Raw genomic sequence first — 25631 nt, forward strand, 5'->3', positions numbered from 1 at the left:
TTCGCAGTAGTAGCCTGTGCAGACCTGGATTCAGGACTGAATGGAGAAGGAAAACGTGGCACTGAACTCCAGAGGATGTGACCTGTTGGAGGGGACCTCTTTAGGCGAGACCTTTCTCTGAGTCAGGCATACCCAGGTCGTGAGAACTTCAGCAGCACCCCCAGAGCTCCTTGGAGCAACATTGGATTGACAACACCACCAGCAGCATCATTTACTCATTTCTTTATTAATATAGAAAAGGAGCCCAAGGCAGCTGGACCAGTAGAACAAAGCACCAGGAGTTAATACTATTCTGGTGGAAGGGTTGGCTTTACAAAAGTGAAAGGGAAGGCAGGCACTGCCCGAGTTCTGAGGCCAGGCCCAGCCCATTACCCAGAACCTAGGGGCGACAACTGGAACCAGCCTGTGAGAGACAGACAGGGGGGCAGGGGTGGGATGAGGTGGAGACCAGGAGGAGAGAAAGCGTGGTAGGGCCCAGCCACCCATCCCATGGGTGATAAAGACAGGGAGCAGGGAGCTGCTGGTTTAACGGCAGAACAAAATCCTGCCATACTAGTGGGCATGGGGGGGGGGGGGGGGTGGTGTCTAAAGACAGGCTGAAGGCCTTTCCCTTCGCTCTCCACCAGGGGCCACCTTTGCTCTACACTACAGGTGGGGCTTCAGGGCCCAAGGCACAGAGGGAGGCACAGAGGCCACCCGTTGGGAAGTATGAGGGGCAGGGAAGGAAGCACTTGAGTGTCCCCAGCTGAGGCAGCCAGGATGGAGAGGCAGAGCAGGACCGCAGCACCCCTGCCCAATGGAACTGGAATGTGGGGGGCAGGGGTGACTAGGATCCTCCCTGCGGCAATGGGGTCTGCGCAAGCACGGGGTGCCAGCAGGCCTGGCTCTCGCCTCAGCTCTCCGGGACCTGATCTGAATCACATGGGCCAGCCATGTCCCTCTGAGGTTTGAGAGGGCTTTGGAGCTGCCAGCCCGGGTTGGGGAAGGAGTTGCTAGTCACGGCAGTCCCAGGCCAGCTCTTGGTTGTGAAGAGGGTCCCAGCCAGAGCCCGGGCAGAGCTGGTATGGGATGGGGGAGCCATGATGGGAGAGAAAGCGGCTCTGATAAAGAACCTACCTCCTCAAGCTTTCCAGAGCTGGGAAAGGCAGCTCCTGCACCCAGGGGAAGAGGCCACCCTCCCTGTGGCATGGGGAGGGAACGTGGCTCAGCGCAATCCCTTCACAGCCATCGTCTGGACAACACCTGGCATGGGGACAAAGGGGTGGCATGACACAACCCTTCGTGCTCTTCCCCGGGCTGGGGAGCTCAAGGCCTCACAAGGCTGCTGCTGGCCCTGCGTGTGGCCCCATGGTGGGGGGGAGGGGGGCTCTTTTTCACTGGGGTCCTGCCCTGGGCCTCTGCTTGGCTGGCACGTGTTAGTTGGAGAGGAAAGGACAGAAGGTGAGTAAGCAGACAGGGAGGTGAGAATGACTCTCTGGCTTCCTCTTCCGTCACGGACAGATGCTCAGTCCACAGAGTTGCAGATCTCCTCCACCACGGCGTTGAAGATGTGTGGCTGGTCTGCGTAGACGTGATGTGATGCGCCCTCAATCTCCTGCAGAGAGGGACCATGGGCATGGGCACCGTTTCTCCCTGCTCTCACCCTCTCACCCTCTTGTCTGCCTTTTTGGAGTTGGGAATGGGGCCCCCCCTCCATCCCTCTCCTTGTGCTTCCGCTTTCCTGCCAGTCACGCCCACGAACTACCTCTGAGAGCCATTTAAGCCCATTAATGGCTATGATCCAGAGGCACAAATGAATCTTAGCAGAGAGCAGTGCAGTACAGAGACGCCTTCGGACCCCAAAATCACCCTATGAAGTAAGTTTAGTATTCGAGAAGAGTGCAGCTGCTTTTGCAGTCACGCAACATCTTGTATAATTATGCCACTGATATACCAAGAGTAGCACACCGCATTTGATGGGGTGTAAGAGTGAAGACAACCAATCTTGATAAAAAAAAAGTACATGTATATATATATATATATATATATATGTATATATATATATATATATATGCACACAAGACTTAAACTCTAACAAGTTAATGATCTCTAATACAGGGGCTTAAATGACTTCAAGATGAGATACAACAATTTTCACACACTTTCCTCTAAGAAAACCTCTTTGATCATTTTTAGTCAATTATTCATAACAAGCAATGCAAAATTAATTACTTAGCATCTGCTTTTTGGGCAGACTTGGGTGGTGGTAGAAAACCTCAAAATAATGGTGGTGGGAAGGTGTAATGGTGGTGGTGGGATTGGAGTTAAAACTGTGAAGAACTCCTTGAAAGAAAAAAAAAACCCTCTTCCCTGCCACATGGAGCACTCACCAGAAGAGCCATCCGCCTTCTGCCCTGGGAGTGGGTACTTTGCTGTGGGAGCCAATGAAGCCCAGCTCCCTGTTCGACTACTCTGCGGGCCATTTCCTCTCCTTCCTTGCACACCAGCCCCACCACTCCCTGCTTATTTCACCCGAAGGATCAGTAAACTGGGGGCCCCAGGGGATGCCCAGTCTTTTTTTTTCTTTCTGGGTCACACCTGGCAATGAAAAGGGGTTACTCCTGGATTTGCATTCAGGAATTACTCCTGGTGGTGCTCAGGGGACCATATGGGAGGCTGGGAATCAACCCTGGGTCGGCTGCATGCAAGGCAAATGCCCTACCCCCTATCTATCGCTATCGCTATCACTCCAGCCTGGGCTGCCCAGTCTTCACATCAAAAAGGCTCAGTAGCAATGAGGGCAGAGGAGGCTGTGGATAAAGGGAAGCAGGAGTGGGGGAAGGCGTGGTAATCTCCCCTATTCGCTCTGCTCTTCTTGGTTCTGGTCTTGGGTGGGAATTAGAGGGTGGTAGGAGTGGAAATTTGATGTTGTTGCCTAGCTGCTGAATCTGTTTTAGGATAGGATGGAGAGCCGAGACTTTCAAATCCACTACTCCGCCCCCCTCTAACCACACCCACCCTGAGTCTATTCATCCTTCCACACTCAGTTTATCCATTCCTCCCCTTCAGTCTATCCATCCCTCCACACTCAGTCTATACATTCCTCTCTCTTCAGTGTATCTGTCCATTCCCTCTCACTGTCTCCATCCCCCTTCTTCAGTCTATCTACTCCTCTACTCTGCCTCAGTTTTTATTCCTCCCCCTTCAATCTATCCATTACTTCCCACTCAACCTATCCATTCCTCTCCCTTCAATCTATCCATTCCTCTTCCCCCTCAGTTTATCCATTCCTTTCCCCTAAATCTCTCCACTCTTTTCCCCTCTGCCCCCCGCACCCACTCTCTGATCCCCATACTGCACATAATCCCACCAGGCTGGGACTTAGTCTGTGTGTGTATATTCAGATACAGCGTTTCTGCCTTGTCCTGTTTCTAGGCTGCCACGTACCATGTCTCGGACATAGGAATCCGGCCGCTGCAGCTTCACCTTCTTTCCCGTGCTGGTATCGATCCAGGTGTTGGCCCCATAGATCATGGTGATGGGCACATCTTTTCGAATCAAGTGAATTCGCTCCAACATGGGGCGCCGGGCCCAGCCGAAGGATTCCATCATGGCCTTGAATGCGGTCTCTCCGCTGGCAAGGCAAAATGAGGCACGGCAATGAACAGAATGAATGAACCCCACAGCAAAAATTTCAACTTCTCAGTGCATTTGAGAGGTTGGGAGCAGACCCTTTCTCCTCTTTGTGTCCCTCTAGTACCTCCAGCTCTGTGCTCATTAACTAATGCTAAGATGAAGAGATGGGATTGAATCTACAGAGGTCTCCAGTTATAAAAGTCAGTCAGAAGGACACACATGAGAAATGGCCCATGAACGCAATGGGCATCATTTATTCAACAGACACTCACATGCCCTGGGGGACATACAAACAAGCCAGAGGTGGGGCTTCCCTTCCCTGAGTTCACATAACAGGGAAGTCGGCAGGAACTAACTAATCATATGATAAATACCTCCAAGTTTTCCAAGAATTACAAAATGGTGGAGTTGTGGAAAGCCCAAACTTAGTCTCCTGGGGCTGGAGGTTGAAGCTGAGGAATTCATCAGAGATGAATTCTGAAAAGCAAGTAGTGTAGCACAAGAAAGAAGGCGTCCTGAGATGGGGGTGGGGAGCTAGCTTAGGTGGCAGAGCACATGTCTAGTATGTGGGGATTCTGCCCACAAACTCTAGTACCAGTAGGCGTAACTTTGGTGGACCCCAGCACAGGTAGAAGCGGCCACAGGCCCTCACCACCTCAATAACCACAGGGTGGGTCCCTGTTTCACAAAAGGGACTTCTGGAATAGTCTCTGGGAGGGGACATCAGTCTTCTGTACTATAGTGCTCTGCAGGAGAAGCCACAGCTGCTTCTCCTGGGCCATCTACTTAGGTAGAGCCCTAGAAGCCACATCATTTGGGATCACAAGGATAGTTGTCAACTTTCTAGACTGGTCCAGAGCTTCTGTAGAAGGCAGCAGAGGTGAGGGAAAACTGCTGCCTAGCAGGGCAGGTGTAGCCTGTTCAGTATTATATGGTCAGTCTGAGAAGGGGAGCCTGGCTCTGCACAGGCAGTTAGAAACAAAGAGTTGTCTTAAGATATTGCCGGGCAAGAATAGTTGAGATAAGTACCAGGAGATCTGTTCCATGATTTGGAAGTCAGCAGCACATGCTGGGGGAAAAGGCAGCTCAGACTGAGAAGGGAACACCAAGTAAAGGGTGTTTGGAGGATTCACTCGGGATGTGAGATGTGTGCTGAAAGTAGACTATAGATCGCACATGATGGTTATTTAACACCTCTATTGCAAACCACAACACCCTAAAGGAAAGAGAGAGCAAAACGGGGGGATACGGTGGAGGGGTGGGAGGGCTCCTGGGATCACTGATGGTGGAGAATGGGCACTGGTGGAGGGCTGGGTACTCGATCACTGTATAACTGAAACCCAAGTGTGAAAGTTTGTAAGTCTACAGCTGTACCTCATGGTGCTTCACTAATAATAATAAAAAAAAGGATGTTGGTGGGCACTGGAAAAATCATGACTCTGGAGTCAGACAGGAACTCTTTCCTGGCTATGTTTTCTTAGCAGGTCATGTAACCTGAACATTAAATTGGCTCTGAATCTCCTTTACTACAAATTGGGGAGATTCATACCCACATTCTCACAGATGACTGTGAGAAAAAGGGAAGTTAGTACAAAACCAATAAGTTTCAGTAAAGTGTGCTACCTCTGATCAAATGTCATGTTTCCCAAGGGAAGGTGAAGGGTTCTCCATGAGCTTGTCAGGGTTATCACTTAGAAACATTCAGAACGTTTGAAAAATTGAGTGCCTTGAGGGAAGAGGGAAGACAGGTGAGTGAATTCAGCAGAGTGGGGTCAGCTACATGCTGACAGATGGAAACTACAATTCTGGAGATGAACATAATATAGTATATGCAGATGTTGACTTAAAGGCTGTATCCTAAAACATATATAAAGATAAACATAAATTATTTCAGTTAAGGAAAAAAATGCAGAGGCACGGGGCTGGAGTGATAGCACAGTGGGTAGGGCATTTGCTGACCCAGGTTCGATTCCCAGCATCCCATAAGGTCCCCTGAGCACTGCCCAGGAGTAATTCCTGAGTGCAGAGCCAAGAGTAACCACTGTGATGCCCCCTAAAAAAAAAAAAAAAAGCAGAGACACTAGAGGAACAGCTCTGGGAGAGAGTGTAGGCTGTGCATGTGGGCACCCTGGGGTTCCATCCCTGGCACAAAATGGTCCTATGAGAATTGCTGGGTGTGGCCTCCAAACCAAAACACTGAGGGGCTGGAGAGGTGGCTCCTGCATGTTTTGCAGACTTGAGGACTGGGGTTCAATCCCTGGCAGTGGCTTGTCTCTCTGATGAGTGGCCCCCACAACAACTGAAAAACATACTAAAAGCCTTCCCAGACTGAATGATGTCTTGCACGAGGGGGTGGTTGTCACTGACGTTACCTCTGCGTTCTCTGGGAAACAAATGTGCTGCAAAATTATAAGTTCTGTGGCTTAGGCTGGGAGGCTATTTATTATACAGAATCAGGCCTGGGACTGGGGAACCCTTCGTGGCAATGAGCTCGGGCTGGGCCTGTGGGGCCTCAATGGGTCTGAGACTGGCACTGGGCCCGGTGGGGCAGAGAGAAGGGGTTGAGAGCGGGAAGCTGGGGGTATTGGTTTGATTGTTGAGCTGAGTTTCTATACTGTTGCTTAATAGGGGCCTTTCAATTAGCTGAGCTCATGTGAAATGTTGGATGGATAGTTCCCACGCTGTCCCAAAGCTGTTGGGGTGGGAGCCAAGGCTCAGACCACACTGCTGCGATACAGTCCCCACCTCGGGACAAAGCTGGATGGGCTGGCAAGGGAGGGGGCTGCTCCACCCACTCAGTGGCCTTGTTTCCCTTGAGATGTCTCCCAACAGCCCAGGGGGTGGTGCCACCAACTCAGGCCTGGTATCAGCCACTCACAGGGCACTGCCCCAGGGGAGATTACTCCCGACTGCCGGCTGTCAGCTGCCAAGATGCAGATCAGCAGGCTCAGGGGGGCCAGCATGAGGGGTCACGGATAAAAACTTCTTTCTCTCCCTTTCTTTCTTTCTTTTTATAGGAAAAAAAAATACCACATTTGCATTACCTTCTCACTTAAAAAAAAAAAGATCTTGCAAGCTGTGTTTTTCCCCCCAGACTTCTGCCTGTTGGGCCTAATGCCTTTCTCAAGGGAAGAAGAAGGGTCATTCTCCAGAGAGCACCTCACGTTTAATTAATCTATTATCCTCTCTATCCCTTTATGCCTATCCTTGGGGATCTCTCTGGAAATGATCAAGCCTGCTAATGCCTTTGTTCTCTTAATTGAATGAGAACTTTCTGGAAGCAGAAATGCAGCCTTGAACAACCTGAGGCCTCTTGGGAGCTTCTAGCAATTGAGTTTTTTTACCTCCCACCTCCCTCTGTCTTCCCTAAGCTGGTTCTGGGAGATGCCTCACCTGGGGTTCTGGGCATTGCAGTGGTAGATGTACTCCGATATGGTATCATCTTCAAAGAAATCTGCAAACTTGCGCTTGAAGTCCGGCCGGAATCGCTGTACCAGACCAGGCCCTGGGAGGGACAGAAAAACAGGGAGTGGCCAGTTGTGGGTAGGAAGTGGGGAGGGCTGGTGGGAGACGCCTGCCTAGCCTGGGTATGTCTGAACAATTCTGTTTTCTTGGGCTCACACCCAGTTGTGCTCAGGGTTCATTCCTGGTGGGCTTGGAGGACCACATGGCATGCCAGGAATCAAACCCAGGTCTGCTGTGTACAAGGAAACAACTTTACATGCTGTACTATCTCTCTGACCCCCAATAATAATAATGAATAGTTTTAGCCAAGCATAATCCCTCTTCCTTGGGCATGAGCTAATCCATGGAACATGACACAGCACCGGGAGTGCGTGAGGCGACCCAGAAGCCACAGGAGACTCTAAGTGATTCAGCCAAGCACTGCAAGGACCGAGGAGTGTAGACAGTCTCATCAGAGAAGCCAGGTTACTTTCCTCTCCCTGATGTTCGTAACCTTGATGTTCCTCCAAGGATCATAAGCCCCACAAAAGTCCACTGTGGAGATAATTTTCTTTGACAGCTCTTTCTCCCTGAGACCCTTCTGGACTTTTAACCTGAAGGTAGTGGATGAAACCAGACAACCTCCCAAGAGCCCTCTCATGTTCGGGGTTGTAAGGGAATCCAAGGACAGAGGTAAGCGGAACACTGGCCTCGGGCACAGATGGGGCTGTGCTGAGCTCGGTTGCTTCCTCCCCCTGGCGTTATGGCTCACAGACAAGTAGCAGGACGCACAGAACAGCTGTGCCAATGAAGCCTTGGGGCCCACTTCTGCTCTCTCTCGTGGTCTTCTCCATGCTGCGAGGAGCAGCAAGAGGCATGAGGGAAGAAACAAGCAGTGGCCAGGAAGCCCTGCCAGGCTCCCCTCCTCCAGGACTCCCACTGTATTGGCTCTTCTGTCCACGAAGGACCTTAGGCAGTTCAAGTACAGAAAGGGAAAGGCTAGTGACAGCAGGACCACTCAGTCCCTGGAGCCAGGCTTGGCCCTTTCTTCTCTGCCAGGCCTCAAGTCACTGATTCTCCTTCCCTTCTCCCCAACCATACCTTCTGCTCACATGCTCATGTTCTTCTTTTCTCCAGAGACAGGCTACTTCTCTCAAGGCACCAATAGATGACTCGTCCTTAGCCATGAGCAATGAGTCACTGGCTAGGGAACGTCACTATATAGACATCAGCCATCAAGGCCAAATGAAGAGGCCACAAACAGGCAAACAGAAGTGCACGAGCTAAGGGGTGGTTCAAAGGACTGGAGCAGAAGCTAGATATACAAGATCCCCAGACTGAATCCTTGGCACTCTATGGTCATTGCCAATCCACTCTATGGATTATGCATGGCTGAGAAAGGAATAGACTCCAGGGAAAAAAAGAAGGTGGCAGACCTTCTAGAACTCTGGATGGCTCCCCTGACCTCCTTCCCTCTCTTCACCTATGGAATTTGCTGACAGCTTTTTGTTTTGTTTGTTTTGGGGCCACATCTAGCGGGGCTGGGCTTGCTCTCTGTTCTTTGCTCAGGAGTCACTGCTGGCGGAATTTTGACCAGGGTCAGTCATATGCAAGGCAAGAACCTTACCTGCTGTACTACCTCTCTAGCCTCCTGCTAACAGTTATTACCTGGTGAGGATGTGAAGCCTCCCTGGGGAAAAGCATGGCTTAGAGGGCTGTTCTACATCTGCCAGAGACTCTGATTGCAATATCTTCTTTTATAGGAACTGGGAAAGTCACAGAGATGCAGTCTAGTGGTAGTGACTGCTGACTCACCAACGGTTTGCTACAAACTCACACATGCAGCCTAAGCTAACTTCAGCAGGGAAGAGTCAGTTCACCACCACCACCCCCCTCCCGCCCCCCCCCCCCCCCCCCCCGCCTCGGAGACTTGCCAAGGCACAGAATAGTAGTTCTGCTCCATCTGTCTCTTGCAAAGGGAGCTTTTCCCATCTAGTCAAAGGGGACAGGGCACCTTTGACAACAGGAGAGGCAGTCTGGGCTGGATCAATAGCTTTAAATAACTATGCCAGGTCCATTCCCACTTTTTATGAACAGGTGGTGAAGACAGGAATCCAGATGCAAGAGGGGTTTCTAGAATGGATTAGCCTTGGTTCAAAGACTTTCCTGACCTGCAGGCTACTCACCCCAGGGCCCCGCTACTCGAAGAACAGCCAGTGGATTGGAACGCCCTAGGACAGAGGCCACAGCCTTGACCCAGGTTGGGGGTGCACGGATCTCACTTGGGTCTGTCGGTCGGAGGGGAAAGCCCCATGGGTCCACCAGGATGAGGTGCTTAACTCTAAAGGAGCACAAAGGAGAAGGTCAAGTGCAGTCGCTTGCAGACCATTCCTCAAATCATCCAGAAGAGAAGGATCCTAAGCGAACACTGTCAGGATTCTGGTCACGAGTAAGAGGGCGTCTCCTTCTTACCTGTCTGGGTACTTGATGGAGTAAGAGGTGGCAAGGAATCCTCCCAAACTGTGGCCCAGGAGGATCATACTGGGGATCCCCATAGTCTCCCGCCACGTCTCTATTGAGGTCACAAACTCATCCTCGGCGCCCTCTGGGTCCCGTGGGAATGTCGGCCTTGAGCTTCGTCCAAAGCCGAGCAGATCAAAGGTGTGCAGGGTGCGTCGGGCACTCAGGGAATCCATGTTGAGGATCCAGAGGCCCACCCCACCCCCAAAACCATGCACCATCACCAGCGGAGTGCGCTCTCTGAGCTCTGGGCTCACGGTCACCGTCCAGATCTTGTTTTGGTTTGGGAGGGACACATACCGAGCCAGGAACTTGTTCTGGAGGCCTGCAGAGAGGGGAATGCCAGGCAGATCACTAAGCCGGTTCGGTATCAGCCACACCATATTTTTATTTCTTTCTTTCTTTTTTTTGTTTTTTTTTGGTCACACCCAGGGATGCACTGGGATTACTCCTGGATCTCAGGCATTACTACTGGAGGTGCTCAGGGTACCATATGGGATGCTGGGAATTGAACCCGGGTCAGCTGTGTGCAAGGTAAATGCTCTCCCCGCTGGACTATTGCTCTAGCCTCCTTGGTCATGTTTTTTTTTTTTTGTCTCTACTGCTCAGCATCTTCCACCCCCAAGTCCAATAGGACCTTTTCTCTCCACATACCACCCCCCGCCCCCACCCCTTGCTGACTATACTGCTGAAGAGTTCGCTGCCAAGTACAGTTTGTCAGTGGTCTGGTCAGCAGCTTATAAAAAGAGTCACTTTCTTTTTGGAGACCATTTGTGGGGCTCCCTTTGGGCCCAGGTGCAGTAGCCTCACTGACTCCCAAGTTCATGCATATTCATGGCGCCTGTACCTGTGCATGCTTGGGGCTTGACTGACGGACAAAAGTGTTCCCAGTGCAGGTGTCTGGGGGGGTAGCTTGGACTAGAGTAAAGACAGGTGGACAGGTAAACACGGATGAATTAAGATTCATAGTGGGGGATAAACTTGAGGTTATAATGGGATCCCCTGAGCCCCCAGCCCTGTCTCCATCAAGATGGCAAACACATTCTCAATCCCCAGTGGGCCCGCAGGAAAGCCTTCAAAACAGGGAGGCCACATGAGTTGCCTCTGCTGCTTGCATGAAGCAGTCATGTGACAAGGTAGCCTGGGAGAAACGGCCAAGACTCCCCTCCCCCAGGCCCATCAGGAGCTGTGCAGGCACCAGAGAACAGAGAAGAGCAGTGGGAAATGTAGGGACGCAGGGTGCAAGGTCCCTGTCCTGACCCATGGCACTGCTGCTCCCGGAATGCCTGGCTCTCACGTGACTAACTGCTCGTGAAAGCCAATCTAGGGGGCAATGCAAACTGCTGGGGTTAACAGACTAAGGGGGTAGAACATCACTGAACATAGAATGTTACTGGGGTAGAAAAATATAAGGGGCAATGATATCAGAGAATACAGGACTGTTTGCTGGTCCTTGGGTAGGAAGGTAGAAAACTGAAGAAGCATGCTTGGAAGAAGAGCGAGATTTAAGGAAGAGAGGAACAAAGAGAAGAAAGGACTTTGTGTGTGTGTGTGTGTGTGTGTGTGTGTGTGTGTGTGTGTGTGTATTGTGTGGAGACCTGCTGGGGTTTATGGTGAAATTGTGAGACATGGCAGGAACTCAGACGATGGGTTGTGAGATGCCAAGGAACTGAGAGTACAGAACATGGAATCCTTTGTGTAAATCTCTTCCTTCAAACCACTGGCATCCCTTCCTCTCGTCTCAAACATGCTGATCAGGAACTGGGGCTCTTTGTACCAGGCTCGGGAAAGTTCTGCCTTTCCTGAGGGAGGCAAGGCAGCTGTTCCTTCTACTTACATTGAAGAATTTTGGATTCCACGTTCTTCAGCTGAGACATGGATGTGGGGCGCCACGCTGGCAGCCAGCTACTCAGCCAGCCTTGAGGCCTGGGACAAAGAGATAGGACACACTCATTGGCAACACAGAAAGAAACAGGGAGACCCTCAGCCTGGGGGACTGACTATTCAAGACCAATCAAGGATGTGGACGTTTCCTATGAGAAGGACCCCTCCAGCTCAATTCCTCTCCACCTGCTACTCGTTCTTCTCCTGTGAGCTCAGCAACAACATGCCTTTGTTCCAGCAGAAACTCAGAGCACCGAGGGTACCACATTTCACTACACACAGAGCCCTTTCACATTTATTATATCATCTGAGCTTTTACAATTCTCTTTGGCTACTGGTTATCATCATGTTCAAGATTCCAAGGGGGAGAAAAGTCAACTTTTAGCCACTGTTGCCATTTCCAGGACTGGCTGTTCCTTTGAAGAGGGGCAGTACATCCCCTCAAGGGGGTTGAGTGTAAGTCCTTTCTCAGTCCCTGGAAACACAGGACACTCCCATCTGTCCCATTGGGGTTTCAGGAATTCAATCAGCTTAGCCTGGAACAAGGACACAGGAAGGGAAGTGGGAGGGCTGGGTTCAAGTCTTGCAGTAACTCACTGGTAGACCACAGGCTGCCTCTGGTCTCACTTCCCAGATTATAAAATGAATAGAGAGCTCATCTCTAATGGCATGCAGTAAAACAGATAAGATAAGCAGCCCGCATCCTTCAAACTCAGGGGACCTCTAAGACTCTGAAGTCACAGCAGGGTAGAGATTGAAAGCTCCCACTTAGGAATTAAAAACAGACCTGAAACTAAGTCTCTGCTTTTATCCTTTACAGGCTGAATGTCTTTGGATCTTAATTTACCTGCCTTTGAACTTCTCAATACATAAGGGAGTTTGTAAGGTGCCTGAGACAAGAAGATAATGAATGAGGTTTTATTATTTCTTTTACATTCCCAAGACAGTTCTTTTTAGGGTCAGGGAGATAGCTCAAAGGCAGCAGAGCATGCTTTGCATGCAGGAATTGGAGGTCTGTACCCCAGCACCTCCAGATGCCCTGAGCACTGCCAAATGTGGCTCTCAAACCAAAAAAGAAAATATTTCTCCTATCTTTAACTCAGCTTGGTCGAAGGCTTATTGGTTCATCATTTGCAGCACAGAATTTTTGACGACAATCTGTAGAAATCATCTCCTCTTGCCTCTTTTAGTTTATAGAGGAGCAAATAGTAGATGGCTAATGAGATCAGTTACTTCTAGGAACCAGTTCTCAAATCCCGGCATCTCTGCACATCTTTTCCTTAGATGATCCATGATCCAACCTCTGCTTTTCAACACCGTATACAAAAAAAAAAAAAGCGCAGAATTTAACCACATCTTGACATTCTCTCCCTTTTCTGAAGCGAGACAAGACCTAAAGCCAGATGCTAGAGTTTTAATCCTGGCGCTGCCACTTACCAGCAATGCGACTTTGGGAACATTATTAAGTTTTTTTCTGGGACAGAGTTAATTGGGGGGTAATAACTGTATCTATGTCATAGAGTAGTAATAGAGCTTTTGAGTCAATGCAGCCAGAACTCATGAAATACCTTGTACAAGATAAACTCCTAACACATTTCCTTTATCTCAGCTGAATTCCAACTGCCTACATTCCCAGTGTTTCATTAAGAAGCATCTCCAGGTGACAGAACAAGCTTTGAAAGCAGCTAAGAGCAGTACATCACTGAGAACTGTCAGTTTTGGTCACTCCGGTCACAGCGGTAGGGCGTTTGCCTTGCATGCAGCCAACATGGCCGACCCGAGTTCGATTCCTCGGCCCCTCTCGGAGAGCCCGGCAAGCTACCGAGAGTATTCGATATGCCAGACACAGTAACAACAAAGTCTCCAATGGAGACGTTACTGGGCCCGCTCGAGCAAATCGATGATCAACGGGAGGGCCTTTACTTTACTTTACTTTTTCTTTTTGAGCCACATCCGCTGTGGCTCAGGGGCTACTCCCAGCTCTGTGTTTGTGGAGGACCATGCAGTGGCCGGTGCTGGGGACTGAACCTGAGCTTCCTGCGTGCAACACATGCACTCAGCTCACAGAGCTCTCGCTGTGCCCCTTAATCAATCCAGTCTTAAGGAATCTCTATACCCTTTTACTATTGGACTGGAATTCCCTGGAGTCTTGAAGTATGAACACCAAGACCAAAAAGTTTTGCCAGTATGAACAGAAGGGTTCTCCCCCTGTCATAGAAACTGACAAATCAGAGTAGGATAGCTAGAAACCCCTCATCTCCTTATATCTTCCCTCAGCAGCGCTCAGGAGAAATGCAGTTCTGTGGGGCAGCCCCAGCGATGCAGAGCAGAGATCCCTCAAAGGGAGCTTTATACTTCTCTTCACCGAAAACGTTACAGACTAAGTGCAGGAAATAGCGGCAGGCACTCTGTTCATTACTGATGGGGAGGTAAAGGCTGGCGTGGGAAACGGAGGCAAGGAGTAGCTGAAGCCACAAAGCCATGAACTTAGTTGTGTCAGGAGCTCTCCTCTCATTGGGGCGCTTTTGTCCTGGGGTGAGGGTGGGTGGGAGCCGCAGGAAGGATTCGGTGCTGAGGGAGGAGCTGCTCTATGGATTCCCTTGATCTTGGCTTGACTTCTGACTTGCTACAAGCTCCACTGCTCGCATCTTCCCCCAGGCTCTGAGCTGTGTGGCTCTAGGTCCTGAGAACCACTTGTAAATTTCCTCTTGGAAAAGTCAGCTTAGAAAGCAACACTTTCCTAGACAGTTCCTCCCGGCGCTCCAGGAAGCTCCTAGGGCCCTGACTTTCACTTCTCTGGCAAGCCTCCCTCTTGTGCGGCTCTGAAAAGAGGGGTTGGGGTGGGGGCTCCAGGAAAGGGCCTGTTCTGGTGCAGCCCAAGCTCGGCTGGGAGCTGAGTCATTCTCGTCGCAGCAACTTTTCCCGAGTGCTATCTAAGCCTGCCAATCACACCACCTACAGGTGGCATCCGCGCCGATGCCAACCGAGACCAGCGCTCGCAAAGTCCCCAAAGTTCTCGCTCTGAAACCACAGCCTTAAGGAGGCTGCCGTTCGGATGGTGATGAAAGAACCCGACCGCAACTCGCGCCGCCAAAGTTTCCCGCTCGGGTCCGCGGAACCTGCAGGCGAGTCCCGCAAACGTAGCTGCGTCGGCTTGGCGCCCGGTGCTTCCCACCCCCCTCTCTCTCTTTCTCTCTCTTTCTCTTACTCTCTCTCTCCTCTTCCGCCCTCGGCGCCCGGCTCTTCCCACACACCCCCGACGTTGTCCCGGGGCAGATCCGGACAGGCAGAGCTGGCAGCTGCCTCCGCAGCCGCGTTGCTCAAGCGTGCCCGGGGGCCCTGGGGCAAACCCACCGAGGCTGAGCCCAGGTCCCGGAGCAATCGGACGGGTGCGGGGTGGGGGGTGGGCGGATCGCGAACACAGAGCAGAAGCGCAGAGCAGCAGGCGAGCCCCCAGGACCTGCGTCCACCTACCCCCACCCCCCCCCCACCACCTCCAGGCTGGGCCGCCGCCTCCTCCGGGCAAAGGCGTCCCCGGCCACCGCAGCCCCCCAGCCCGCCGCTGCAGCCGAGCCCCCCCACGGGCAGGGGAAGGGCAGGACTCTGCCACCGTGGTGCTCGGCCCGGAAAGAGAGAGCGAGAGAAAGAGCGAAGGGGAAGGATCAACTCACTGCTGCTCCAGATCATCAGCCATAGTAAACAAGCCCTGCCGGGTCGCGGCGAGCCGGCCCATCCCTCCTCCTGACGCCAGCACCAGCTGACCCGGGAAAGTGTCGGATAACAAAGTGGGGCGTGGCCAGCGCGGCGGGGCGGGGCGCGGAGCGGCTGGGACCTGCGGCGGCGGGGACCTCCGGCGGCGGGCCGGTGGTCCTGGCGCGCACGTGGGATCTCAGCCTTGTAGAAAACTACCGGGCTCCCTCCCACTCCCGCCTCTGCAGAGACTGAACTATCCCTGCACACACTCTCGGGGTGGGGTGGGCTTCCCTGTTTTACTTCCCTCCCCGCCCCTCCACTCTCCTCCCCCCAGGTGTCCTTCCAATCCCGGGAGTCCTCATGCGTGGCCGCTGGATCCCACACAGGGCCTGGGGCTGATACCGCTCCTGGATGGCCAGATTTCACAACTGAGAAACAGGGACGCCTCATTAAAGCCGGAGTTGAGATAAACAACAAATACCTTTTTATAGTACGTAGGTCCCATCCAACATCCGGGACAGGACTGGGCATCTTGTATTTTTTCTGGCAACCCTAAAACTAAGTGACTCTTGCCAAGGTGCATTCCTTTGCTGCGGTGATTTTTCAACCTAGTCGAAGACAGAGTTCAAGCCCAGGGCTCGCTCAGTTTGGATTATCTGTACTTCCCCTTTGTTCAAGGAGAAGGCAGGTGGGTCTGGGTGGGCTCGAATGGGGTGTGGAACCGGGTGTGAGAGGCGGCTGGGCTGGTTTATCTCAGAGGTCCTGCACTGTGCTTTGTAGTTAGTTGACCTAAACTGATAAACAGGATGGGATGTTCCCAGCTCTGCCACCTTGGATAGGGTAAGATTAGGTCAGGTAGAGGGTGTGTCAAAGTGGTTCTTGTTGTTTTGTAGCTGCCTTGCAACATTCAGGAGACTGAGATTTCTTTTTTCTAAGACAACATCTGTGTATCATCTCAAGGAGTAACATTTTAATAGAATGGGTGTTAATTTTTCAATGCTTAGGGTCACTCCTGAGGATTGAACTGGGGTTGACTGCATGTAAGGCAATTGTTTTAACCTTGCACTATCTCTGGCCCTAGAATAGGCATTTAAAGAGCTCTATCAGGCAAGGGATAAGTAACATTCACTTAAAAGATAGATACTGGATATGTAACATTGTATTATTTTCAACATAATTATTAGACATTTGTTACATTGTGAAATGATCAAGTCTTTTTAACATCACCAAAGTCAAGTTAGTTCCAAAGTTCTTTTTATTGGAATGAGAACGTTTAAGATTTATTCCTTAACAATTTTCAAATTTGCAGCAGAACATTATTAATTATTATTAATTAGTGTCAGCATGCTGTGTATTAGAGTCCCACTCTTTGGGGGGGATTCCCATGGGATGTAAGGAGGGCTGGAGGTCCCACCTGTGTTCTTGGCCAGCGAGTCCTGTGGTCCAAGGCAAGGAGGCTGTGCTGCGTGGGCCCCAGGTGCCCTGGGGATGGTGAGGACATGGGGGTCAGGTTGAGGGGTGGTGTCAAGGACTTCAGAGAAACACTCTGCCATGCCCAGGGGACCTTTTGGTGCTGGAGATGGAGTTTGGAACAAGTGCATGCACCCTAATCTTCTCCCCATGACTTTTTTTTTCTTTTTGGGTCACACCCGGCAATGCTCAGGGGTTACTCCTGGCTCATACACTCAGGAATTACCCTTGGCGGCGCTCAGGGGACCATATGGGATGTTGGGAATCGAACGTGGATCGGCCGCGTGTAAAGCAAATGCCCTACTCACTGTGCTATTGCTCCAGCTCCATGACTTGTTTTATAAAATTAAAGTTTATACTTTTTTTTTATTTTCCCCCTCCCCAATACATAAATTTACACACATCTCTGTGAACCATCAATTTCTGTGTTTATGATTTTGGTTTTCCTCTTATTGTTGTTCATTTATTATTATGTATGTAAATGAGATCATGTGGTATACTTGTGAGGTATTAGACTTTCTCTGACTTAATATAATCTTCTTAAGGTTCATCCATGTTGTTATAAATGGCAGGATTTCCTTATTATGACTGAATAATATTTTCTTTCATTTGTAGAAATAGGTGTTCAAGGCAGACCAAACAATTTATTTATTTATTTATTTATTTATTAAAAATTTTTTAATAGTGAGACATCATGAGGTACAGTTGCAGACTTACACATTTTTGTGCCTGGGTTTCAATTATACAATGATCAAACACCCATCCCTCCACCAGTGCCTTTCCCACCACCATGGGTCCCAGTATCCCTCCCACCCCCCATGCCCCCTATCCCACCCTGTCTCTGTGGCAGGGCATTCCCCTCTGTTCTCTCTCTTCTTTTGGGTGTTGTGGTTTGCAAAAGAAACATTGAGTGGTAATCATGTTTGAGGACCAAACAATTTAATCATGTGTTAAACTTCCATCTTTCTGATTTTTTTTGGCAGGAGTAGACCACATACAGTAGTGCTAAGGGCTTAATCCTGGCTCTGCACTCAGGGATTACTCTTAGTGGTGCTTGGGGGATCATATGGAGTGCTGGGGATTGAACCTGGGTCAGCCTGCAAGGATGTACCATCTTTACCGAATTTGTATCTTTTAAAAACTATAGGGACTAGAAAGGTAGTACAGCAGGTAGGGTGCTTGCTAACCTGGGTTTGATCCCTGGCATCCCATTATGATCCCCTGAGCACTGCTAGGGATAATTCCTGAGTGCAGACTCAGCTGAGCTTTGCTAGGTCTGGTCCCAATAACCACAACAACAACAACAACTCAAACAAAAACCTTATTTGCTGAGTGATGAGAGCCTACCTATGTAGACAAGGCGTTTCCAAAGAAATGTGCATATATATAATATAAATTATATATATATATAACAATATTGTATACTTTTGGGGCTGGAGCAATAGCACAGCGGTAGGGTGTTTGCCTTGCACGCAGCCAGCCTGGCCAAGCCGGGTTTGATTCCTCTGCCTCTCTCAGAGAGAGAGTATCTCGCCTAGCAAGCTACTCATGACATATTTGATATGCCAAACACAGTAACAAGTCTCAAAATGGAGACATTACTGGGCCCGCTCGAGCAAAATCGATTGTATACTTTTATATCTATAATGCGAATTATATTTAAATAATATAACATTTAAATGCCTAAGCAATTTGGCAGCTGAGTTTGTGTTCTCTGATTTGCAAACTTAGCACCCCATCATTTTATATTAGCCTCCTCTTTTTTTTATTTTTGGGTCACACCTGACAATACACAGGGGTACTCCTGGCTCATCCACTCAGAAATTACCCCTGGCGGTGCTCAGGAGGACCAGATGGAATGCTGGGAATTGAACCTGAGTCGGCTGTGTGCAAGGCAAATAAACGCCCTACCTGCTATGCAGCCCCTATATTAGCTTCCTCTTATTCTTCTTAGTGGGCACTCTTTCTCCTTCTTCTTCTCCTTCTTCTGCTGCCATGTCCTCCTCCTATCCCTTCCTTCTTCACCAGGTTGTTGTCATGATGATGGCACCAACAAGACTGGATGTGGTGGTGCTTGCAGACTGTGTTCTTCAGGGGGTTCACTCATCAAGCTGTGATGCTCAAAAGCCCAGCATTGGTGCTGGTGAGGGTTACATGTCTATGCTTGCCCATGTGCTTGCTGGAAGCCACACTCTTCAGTGGTGGGACTCATACACAATCTGGTAGCTGGGGTCAGTGCTGTGCTCATCCATGTGACCCGTACGATCTGGCTGGGGTGCTCGCTCATCTTTTAGTTGTTGTGATTACTGGGTATTGCATCTTTCTGTTGTGCACCTCTCTGCATGTGGTGTGACCGGGAATCATGTGTGGTGCTAGTGGAAGGGGCCACAGGGACCAGAGCTGCTCAATGGATGTTTAGTGCTATGGGGTAGTTATGAGGAACCTCTGGCAATGGGTTTGGGGGAAGATGTGACTTAAGGAAGTTTCCCTGTAGTCTATTTTTTTTTCTTTTTTGGAGTGAGGTCACATGGTCTGCCCTGTAGTCTTAAAGCAGCCAAGTTCTAACCTTTTTAGTCAATTCCCCAGGGATGTTGAGGAAGGTTAAGCAGAAGGATGGAGAGTCAGAGAATGGTACAGCAGGTAGGATGCTTGCCTTGCATGGGACCGTCCTGGGTTCAATCCCCAGTAACCCAGATGGTACCCCGAGCACCCCAGGAGTGATCTCTGAGCACAGAGCCAGGAGTAAGCCTTGAGCATCTTTCTCTGCTACTACTTCCCTATTGCCCACTTTTCTCACTTACATCTTTTTGGGGAACCACCCAAATCACCTACATCAGAAGCAGACGAGATGGAACTTGCAGTGTTATACTTGTGAGGCAGGAGAAGTTCCAGGACCTATTGACAACCTCATTCTCACATCTTTCACTGAAGCCATCCTAAATGCCAATGTATGCAGGAATCACATGGGGCCCCAGGTTTGATCCCCAATACCACCTGTTCTCCAAGCACTGTTGGGTGAGTGACCACTGTGCTAGTAGTAGACCCTACTCAGATGTCAGCCGACCCATTAACAAAAAAAAAAAAAACAGCATTTGCAGGGAATGGGTGTGTGTGGTAGTATTCCAGTTCTTACTCTCTGAGATTTTAGTTGTTGGTTTAGCTTAATGCTAAAAACTGAATTTTGGAAAGCACCTGAGATGATGCGGTTCAGGTGCTGAGATTCGCTGGTTCACTAAAAGCTTGGCTTCTGGGCTAGCAGTTTAGATGGAGGTCAGTCTTTTTTTCTTTTTGGGTCACACCTGGCGATGCACAGGGTTTACTCCTGGATATGCACTCAGGGAATTAACCCTGGCGGTGCTCGGGGGACCATATGTGATACTGGGAATCGAACCCAGGTCGGCCGCATGCAAGGCAAACGCCCTACCCGCTGTGCTATTGCTCCAGTCCTGGGTGGAGGTCAGTCTTGACGTTGCTACTTACCCACCACACACTCTAGCGCAAGTTATTTAGCATCTTTTATTTTCTCCCCACTGGCTGGTGTCTTCTCGGATTAACCAAGATAATTAAGTAAATAGTATATTCATTTCTGCTTAGAGCGCCTCAGAGGGGGATACCAAGCATCAGAGGGAGTGCGCTCCTCTCACAACAACACTGGTGGAGTGTGGGCTGCCCAGCAGTTAAGACTCAATAGAAGCCCATGGGAGCTCCCACATGCTGTAGACAATCAAGCCCTCACTTCCACTCAGTTTTCCGAGGATTGTTGTCTATTCTCACAGAAAATAATTTTACTAGAAGACAAATAAAGAACCAAAAAGTTTTTATTTAGAAAATGTGAAGGGGAAGGGACAGGGGGAACCCTATCTACCTGCTTGCTTCATAATTATTCAATGCTATGGTATGTAACTGTATTATGATTACATACTATGTGTAATAGTTGTTACATAATAAATAACATTTGCAACATTATTATTGGATACCTATTCAAAGCAAGTGTTATTCTCTGGTTATACTATTATCAAAAGAAGCAAAATAGCTGCCCTCGTGGCTATTCAACACAAAGAATTTTTTTCCCCCATTTATTTTTGTAGTTGGACATTGGCAGCATGGAAAAATAGAGGAACAGGTAAAGTTGGGAGTGTCATTAAAAACCTAACCTCTCTGTCTGCTCTCACCCTCTCTTCTTTGTCCTTTTTCAGGGCTGGCAACTGCAGTTGGTGCTCAGCCCAAACTTCTGAAGCTTCCCAGACCACAAAATAGAGGATCCCAGTCATTCTAGTATAGCACCGGATACTAAAAAAAGATTTCATCTCTTTTGTACTGCGTGTGTGTGTATGTGTGTCTCTGTGTGTGTAGGGCACACCCAACAGTGCTTAGGGATAACTCTTGGCTCTGGGTTTGCTCCCAGCCGTGCTTGAAGGGCAGGGAGAGACTATATGGGATTGGAGATCAAACCTTGCAATTTCATATGTAAAGCACATCTCCAGTCCTTTGAGCTACCATCTAGATCCTTTTTTGTAACTCGTAACTATTTGGCATTTTAAAGTTATTTATTATGTTTCCTTTGCCAGAACTTTTCATGCCAGGCCTTGTCTGTTTTATTCTATGCTTTGATCCCAGCGCTTACCACAGGGTGTGGCACAGAATATCGCTCAGTCCCTATTGGCTAAGTGGTGGGAAAGTTTAGTGAGGAGGCAGATGTGTAAACATTTTCCCATAAAACAACGTGAATCCTCAAAGATTTTGAGAGCTAAACTCTGAGCTCTGTCACTTTAAAATGGAATAACAAAATCTGCCACACACATTTGCGGGGCAGGACCTGTAAAACATAAAAGTTAGTGGACAAGGATAACTGGTTAGAACAGGTATTCGCTCTCTCCACCTGTTCCTCATCTCCGAATTGCACAGCGGAGAAGCACTTGTATTTCATTTCCATGTGCCAATCAGCTTTACGATATGAAGTGCTTAGAAGAGGGAAACTGGAAATTAATGAAAAATGCTGTTTTTCTAGCCCAAAGTCAACAGGTCCTTTCAGGTGTCCCTGGAGCCAGGGACACCTGAAAGGACCTGTTGGAACTAACAGATTTATAATATGGGGAGAAATTGTAATGTACTTTCTCTCATCTTTCAAATGAAGTGCAAGTATAAAAGAATACATTTCCTTTTATGTCTCCATTACATGTAAATTTTTGATTTTATGTACGATAAAAACATTAATAGGATCTTCATGGATGGAAGCTCATTTTGACAAATCCTCTTTTTTTTGCCTGTAAATCACATTGGCTATTCCAGGAGTGGGTGGAGTTGATAAGCTGATAGAGTAGGCCTGGCAGGGGTGGGTCATTCTTAGGTTCCAGGTAGGTATTACTGACTTTTGAATGAACTATGAACAGGGTGTGATCCTTCCAGGAAGGAACTGGCATTGAAGTTGTTGTTTAATATAATGGCTACTGCAATATGTGGTTACTTGCAGCTTCCTTGGCATAACTATCTATAGCTCACAAGTTCAAAAGCCACACGTAAATAGTGGCTGCTATACAGGATAACACAAAGAATTTTTCCCCCATTTATTTTTGTGGTTGGACATTGGTAGCAGAAGAGAGGAACAGGTAGAAAGTTGGAGTGTGGGTGCCAGAGCCATAGTATTGTGGTGAAGTTTCCTGCTTTCCATGAGGCAGACCCAAGTTCGATCCCTGGCATCCCCTAGGGTCTCCTGAGCACCACCAAGAGTGATTGCTAGAATGCAGAGCCAGGGGTAATCCGTGAGCAGTGCCAAGTGTGGTCCCAAAACAAAAACAAAACAGCAACAACAACAATAAAATCACCCTCACATATTAAGGACTGGAGGAATAGTACAGTGGGTAGGGCTTTTGCCTTGCATATGTCTGACCTGAGTTCAATCCCTGGCATCACATATGATCCCCTGAGCACCACCAGGAGTAATTCCTGAGTACAGAGCCAGGAAGAACCCCTGAGCATCACCAGATGTGACCCGAAAAGCAAAAAAAAAAAAAAAAAAAAAAAAAAAAAAAAAAAAAAAAAGAAAGAAAGTTGGAGTGTAGTTAAAAAATTTATATCCCTCAAAGGGAGTGATCAGAAAAAGCATATGCATGCATATACAGAGAGGATAATAAAACAAATGGGGTAAATGTTGGTGAATCTGGAAGAAACTATATACAGATTGTGTTGTATATGATTATTGTAGTTTTCTGTAATTTTTGAATTATATTGAAATAAAAAGTTTACAGAAGAAAACCAATTCTGAGGGGTATTTTTGTTTGTTTTTTTAAATTAATTTTTGTTTTGTTTTGTTTTGTTTTGGGATCATTACTAGCAATGCTTGGGGACCTGGTGGTGCTGGGGGTTGAATCTTGCCAGCAAAGTGTATGTTCTATGCATACAAAGCATGTGCTCCAGCCCTGTGAGCTATTCTCCAGATCTGTTAGCAAAAGTATAGTGCACATACACAAGAGACCATATAACAAAAGTGTAGTTTGGTGTGCCTTAACCCCCAAACTTAGATCTTAGAGCCAGAAAAGAGCTCAAAGGGCTTTACATGAAGGTTTGTAATGTTAGGTTTAGTCCTTGGCATGTTAGGTTTAGTCCTTGGCATTGCCACACCTCTGGGAAGAGCCCTTAGCACTGCTGGCTGTGGCTAATTTTTTTTTCTTAGCATATGGTACTGGGAATGGAAGCCAGGGCCTCATGCACACAGACAGTGAGTTCTGTCATACCCCTAGGTAAGACCACTGTCTTTTTCACAGAAAATACTGTGGGAGAATGTTGCTGAAGCACTGAAGATGTTACAGTGCTTTGCCATTGGAAAGGACAATATGGTAGACTCTCTCTTGGGTTCCAAGGACAGACCCAGAATTTCTTTACATTGAACTCCCAAAGACTGACAGGGAAAGACATCAGACAAAGAAATCTACAAAACTGTCATATGATATCAGGGACTAGAAGGAGGTTAGAATGAGGGATATGGAATCATTGAAGATGCTGGATGCTTTACTTGAGCCTACATCAGAAACCTGACACTTTGCAACTTCTTTCACCATTGACTTCTTAAAATATATAAATTTAAAATATGCAATTATTAAATTACTTTTTGAAAGTAAAAATCCATTTATTTTGCTCTATTAGAAAATAAGGCAAAGGAAAAGATTATTTCTTTTTCAGTACTTACATTGTGCTTAAGGGGGTGTTTGGACTGTACCCAACAGTAATGGGGGTTACTCTCAACAGTGCTGGAGATTAACCCTGGGCCTCTGGTATGCAAAGAACATGTTCCAGTCCACTGAGGTATCTCACAAACCCATTTCTATACTTTGTCAACACTTGTGACACCTGATGCCTGGGGTTTTCCATGCCAAGTAATATTCCAGTTCTTGGTGCACGCCAATTTGGTGTTCTACAGTTGAACTCAATTCTAACTCTAATAGCTCTAAGTTAGTACAGACTCTACAAGTTAAGGGTTCAGTACCATAAAACACTCCTTCCCTCACCACCTCCACCCCGCATTCTCAAATCCAGATCATAATCCACACATTTGATTTGAAGGTTTCCATGATCAACTCTTCAGATTTGATGATTTGCTAGAATGACACAGAACTCCTAAAAATAGTTTACTTACTTGATTGGCAGCTTATTATAATGAATACAGCTCAGGAATAACCAGGTTTATTGTAGAAGAGGTGGACAGAGTGGGATATGGGGGACAGGACACAGATCTTCCAGTCTCTCTCTGGTATATCAGCTTCCCAGTCCCTGCAAGTGTTCAGCAACTCAGAAGATACTGAACATAGAGGCTTTACTACGTAAGCACAGTTCATTAAATCATTAGCCACTGGTAACTTAACTCATGCTCTAGTTCTTTTCTTCCTGGAGACTGCAGGTGGGGGTGACTTAAAAACTCCACCCGAGGGGCTGGATAGATAGTATGGTAAGTGACCTGAGTTCGATCCCTGGTATCCAATACGGTCCTCCTGATTGCCCAATCTACTAGGAATGATCCCTGAGTGCAGAGCCAGGAGCAAGGCCTGAATACCACCAGATGTGGCCCTCAAACAAACAAAAACAAAAACCCCAACCCTCTAATTGGAATTACTCCTGTTGATGCTCGGGGGACCATACGGGATGCTAGGAATTTAACCCCAGTCGACCATGTGCAAGGCAAAGGCCCTACCAGCTGTGCTATCGCTCCAGCCCCTGGAGTTCCATTTTAAGGGGATTTTCAAAAGTTGCTTCTATAATATAAACTTTTGTGATTGAAAGGGGCTGTTCTGAATAACAAAGAATGCTTGTTTTAGCTTTATAGATCTGGAATTATTTCAGGAAATAGAGAGTAAAATCAAATATCTTAATGAAAGATGCTCATATTGCACTTATTTCTGAAGAGATTTTAGGAGCCCTGTGCCAGTAACCAGGGATGAAAAACAAATATAGATTTGATATTATATCACACTATCATCCAGCATCATATTGTATCATATCCCACTGGGACCAATGTTCAAAAGATGAACAATCAGATGCAATAGTGCAGAGAGGTAAAAAGGAGAATATTGATGTTTCTTGAAATAGTTTCTTAAATAACATTATTTCATTATAACATTGATTAGAAAAAAAATAATATCAGTTCTTGCTTTATGTTGTTTCGCTTTAAATGAAGTTTCTAAGAATTGTTGTCATCATTAAGTGAGAACTTAGAGTACAGGCAAAAGAATTGATTAAGATTCTTCTTTCCCATGATGAGATTTTCTTAGACAAATTCTTTGCTTTGGATAATTATATTGATTTTGATAAAAGATGTAATTTCTTTTTTTTTATTTTAGTTTTCTTTTTAGGTCACAACCAGCGATGCTCAGGCCTGGCTCGATACTATGGAATTACTCCTGGCAGTGCTTGGGGGACCATATGGGAAGCCAGGGATTGAACTTAGATAGGCTACATGCAAGGCAACCGCCCTACCCACTGTACCATCACTCTGAACCAAGGATGTAATTTCTTAT

General features: G+C 48.0%; 1 protein-coding gene across 1 annotated transcript; it reads right to left on the reverse strand.

Annotated features, from left to right (window-relative positions):
* Window positions 1–205: 205 nt before the first annotated feature.
* On the reverse strand, window positions 206–15216 carry ABHD4 (abhydrolase domain containing 4, N-acyl phospholipase B). Its single transcript, XM_056134172.1, has 7 exons — window positions 15135–15216; window positions 11417–11505; window positions 9532–9904; window positions 9246–9400; window positions 7009–7120; window positions 3427–3613; window positions 206–1594 (listed from the first exon to the last, which is right to left on the reverse strand). Exons 1-7 carry the CDS (start codon window positions 15194–15196, stop codon window positions 1505–1507), a joined length of 1068 nt encoding a protein of 355 aa, XP_055990147.1. The 5' UTR covers window positions 15197–15216; the 3' UTR covers window positions 206–1504.
* Window positions 15217–25631: the final 10415 nt, after the last annotated feature.

The sequence above is a fragment of the Sorex fumeus genome, unplaced genomic scaffold (assembly GCF_029834395.1).
Source record: "Sorex fumeus unplaced genomic scaffold, SorFum_2.1 ptg000098l, whole genome shotgun sequence".
NCBI classification, from domain to species: Eukaryota; Metazoa; Chordata; class Mammalia; order Eulipotyphla; family Soricidae; genus Sorex; species Sorex fumeus.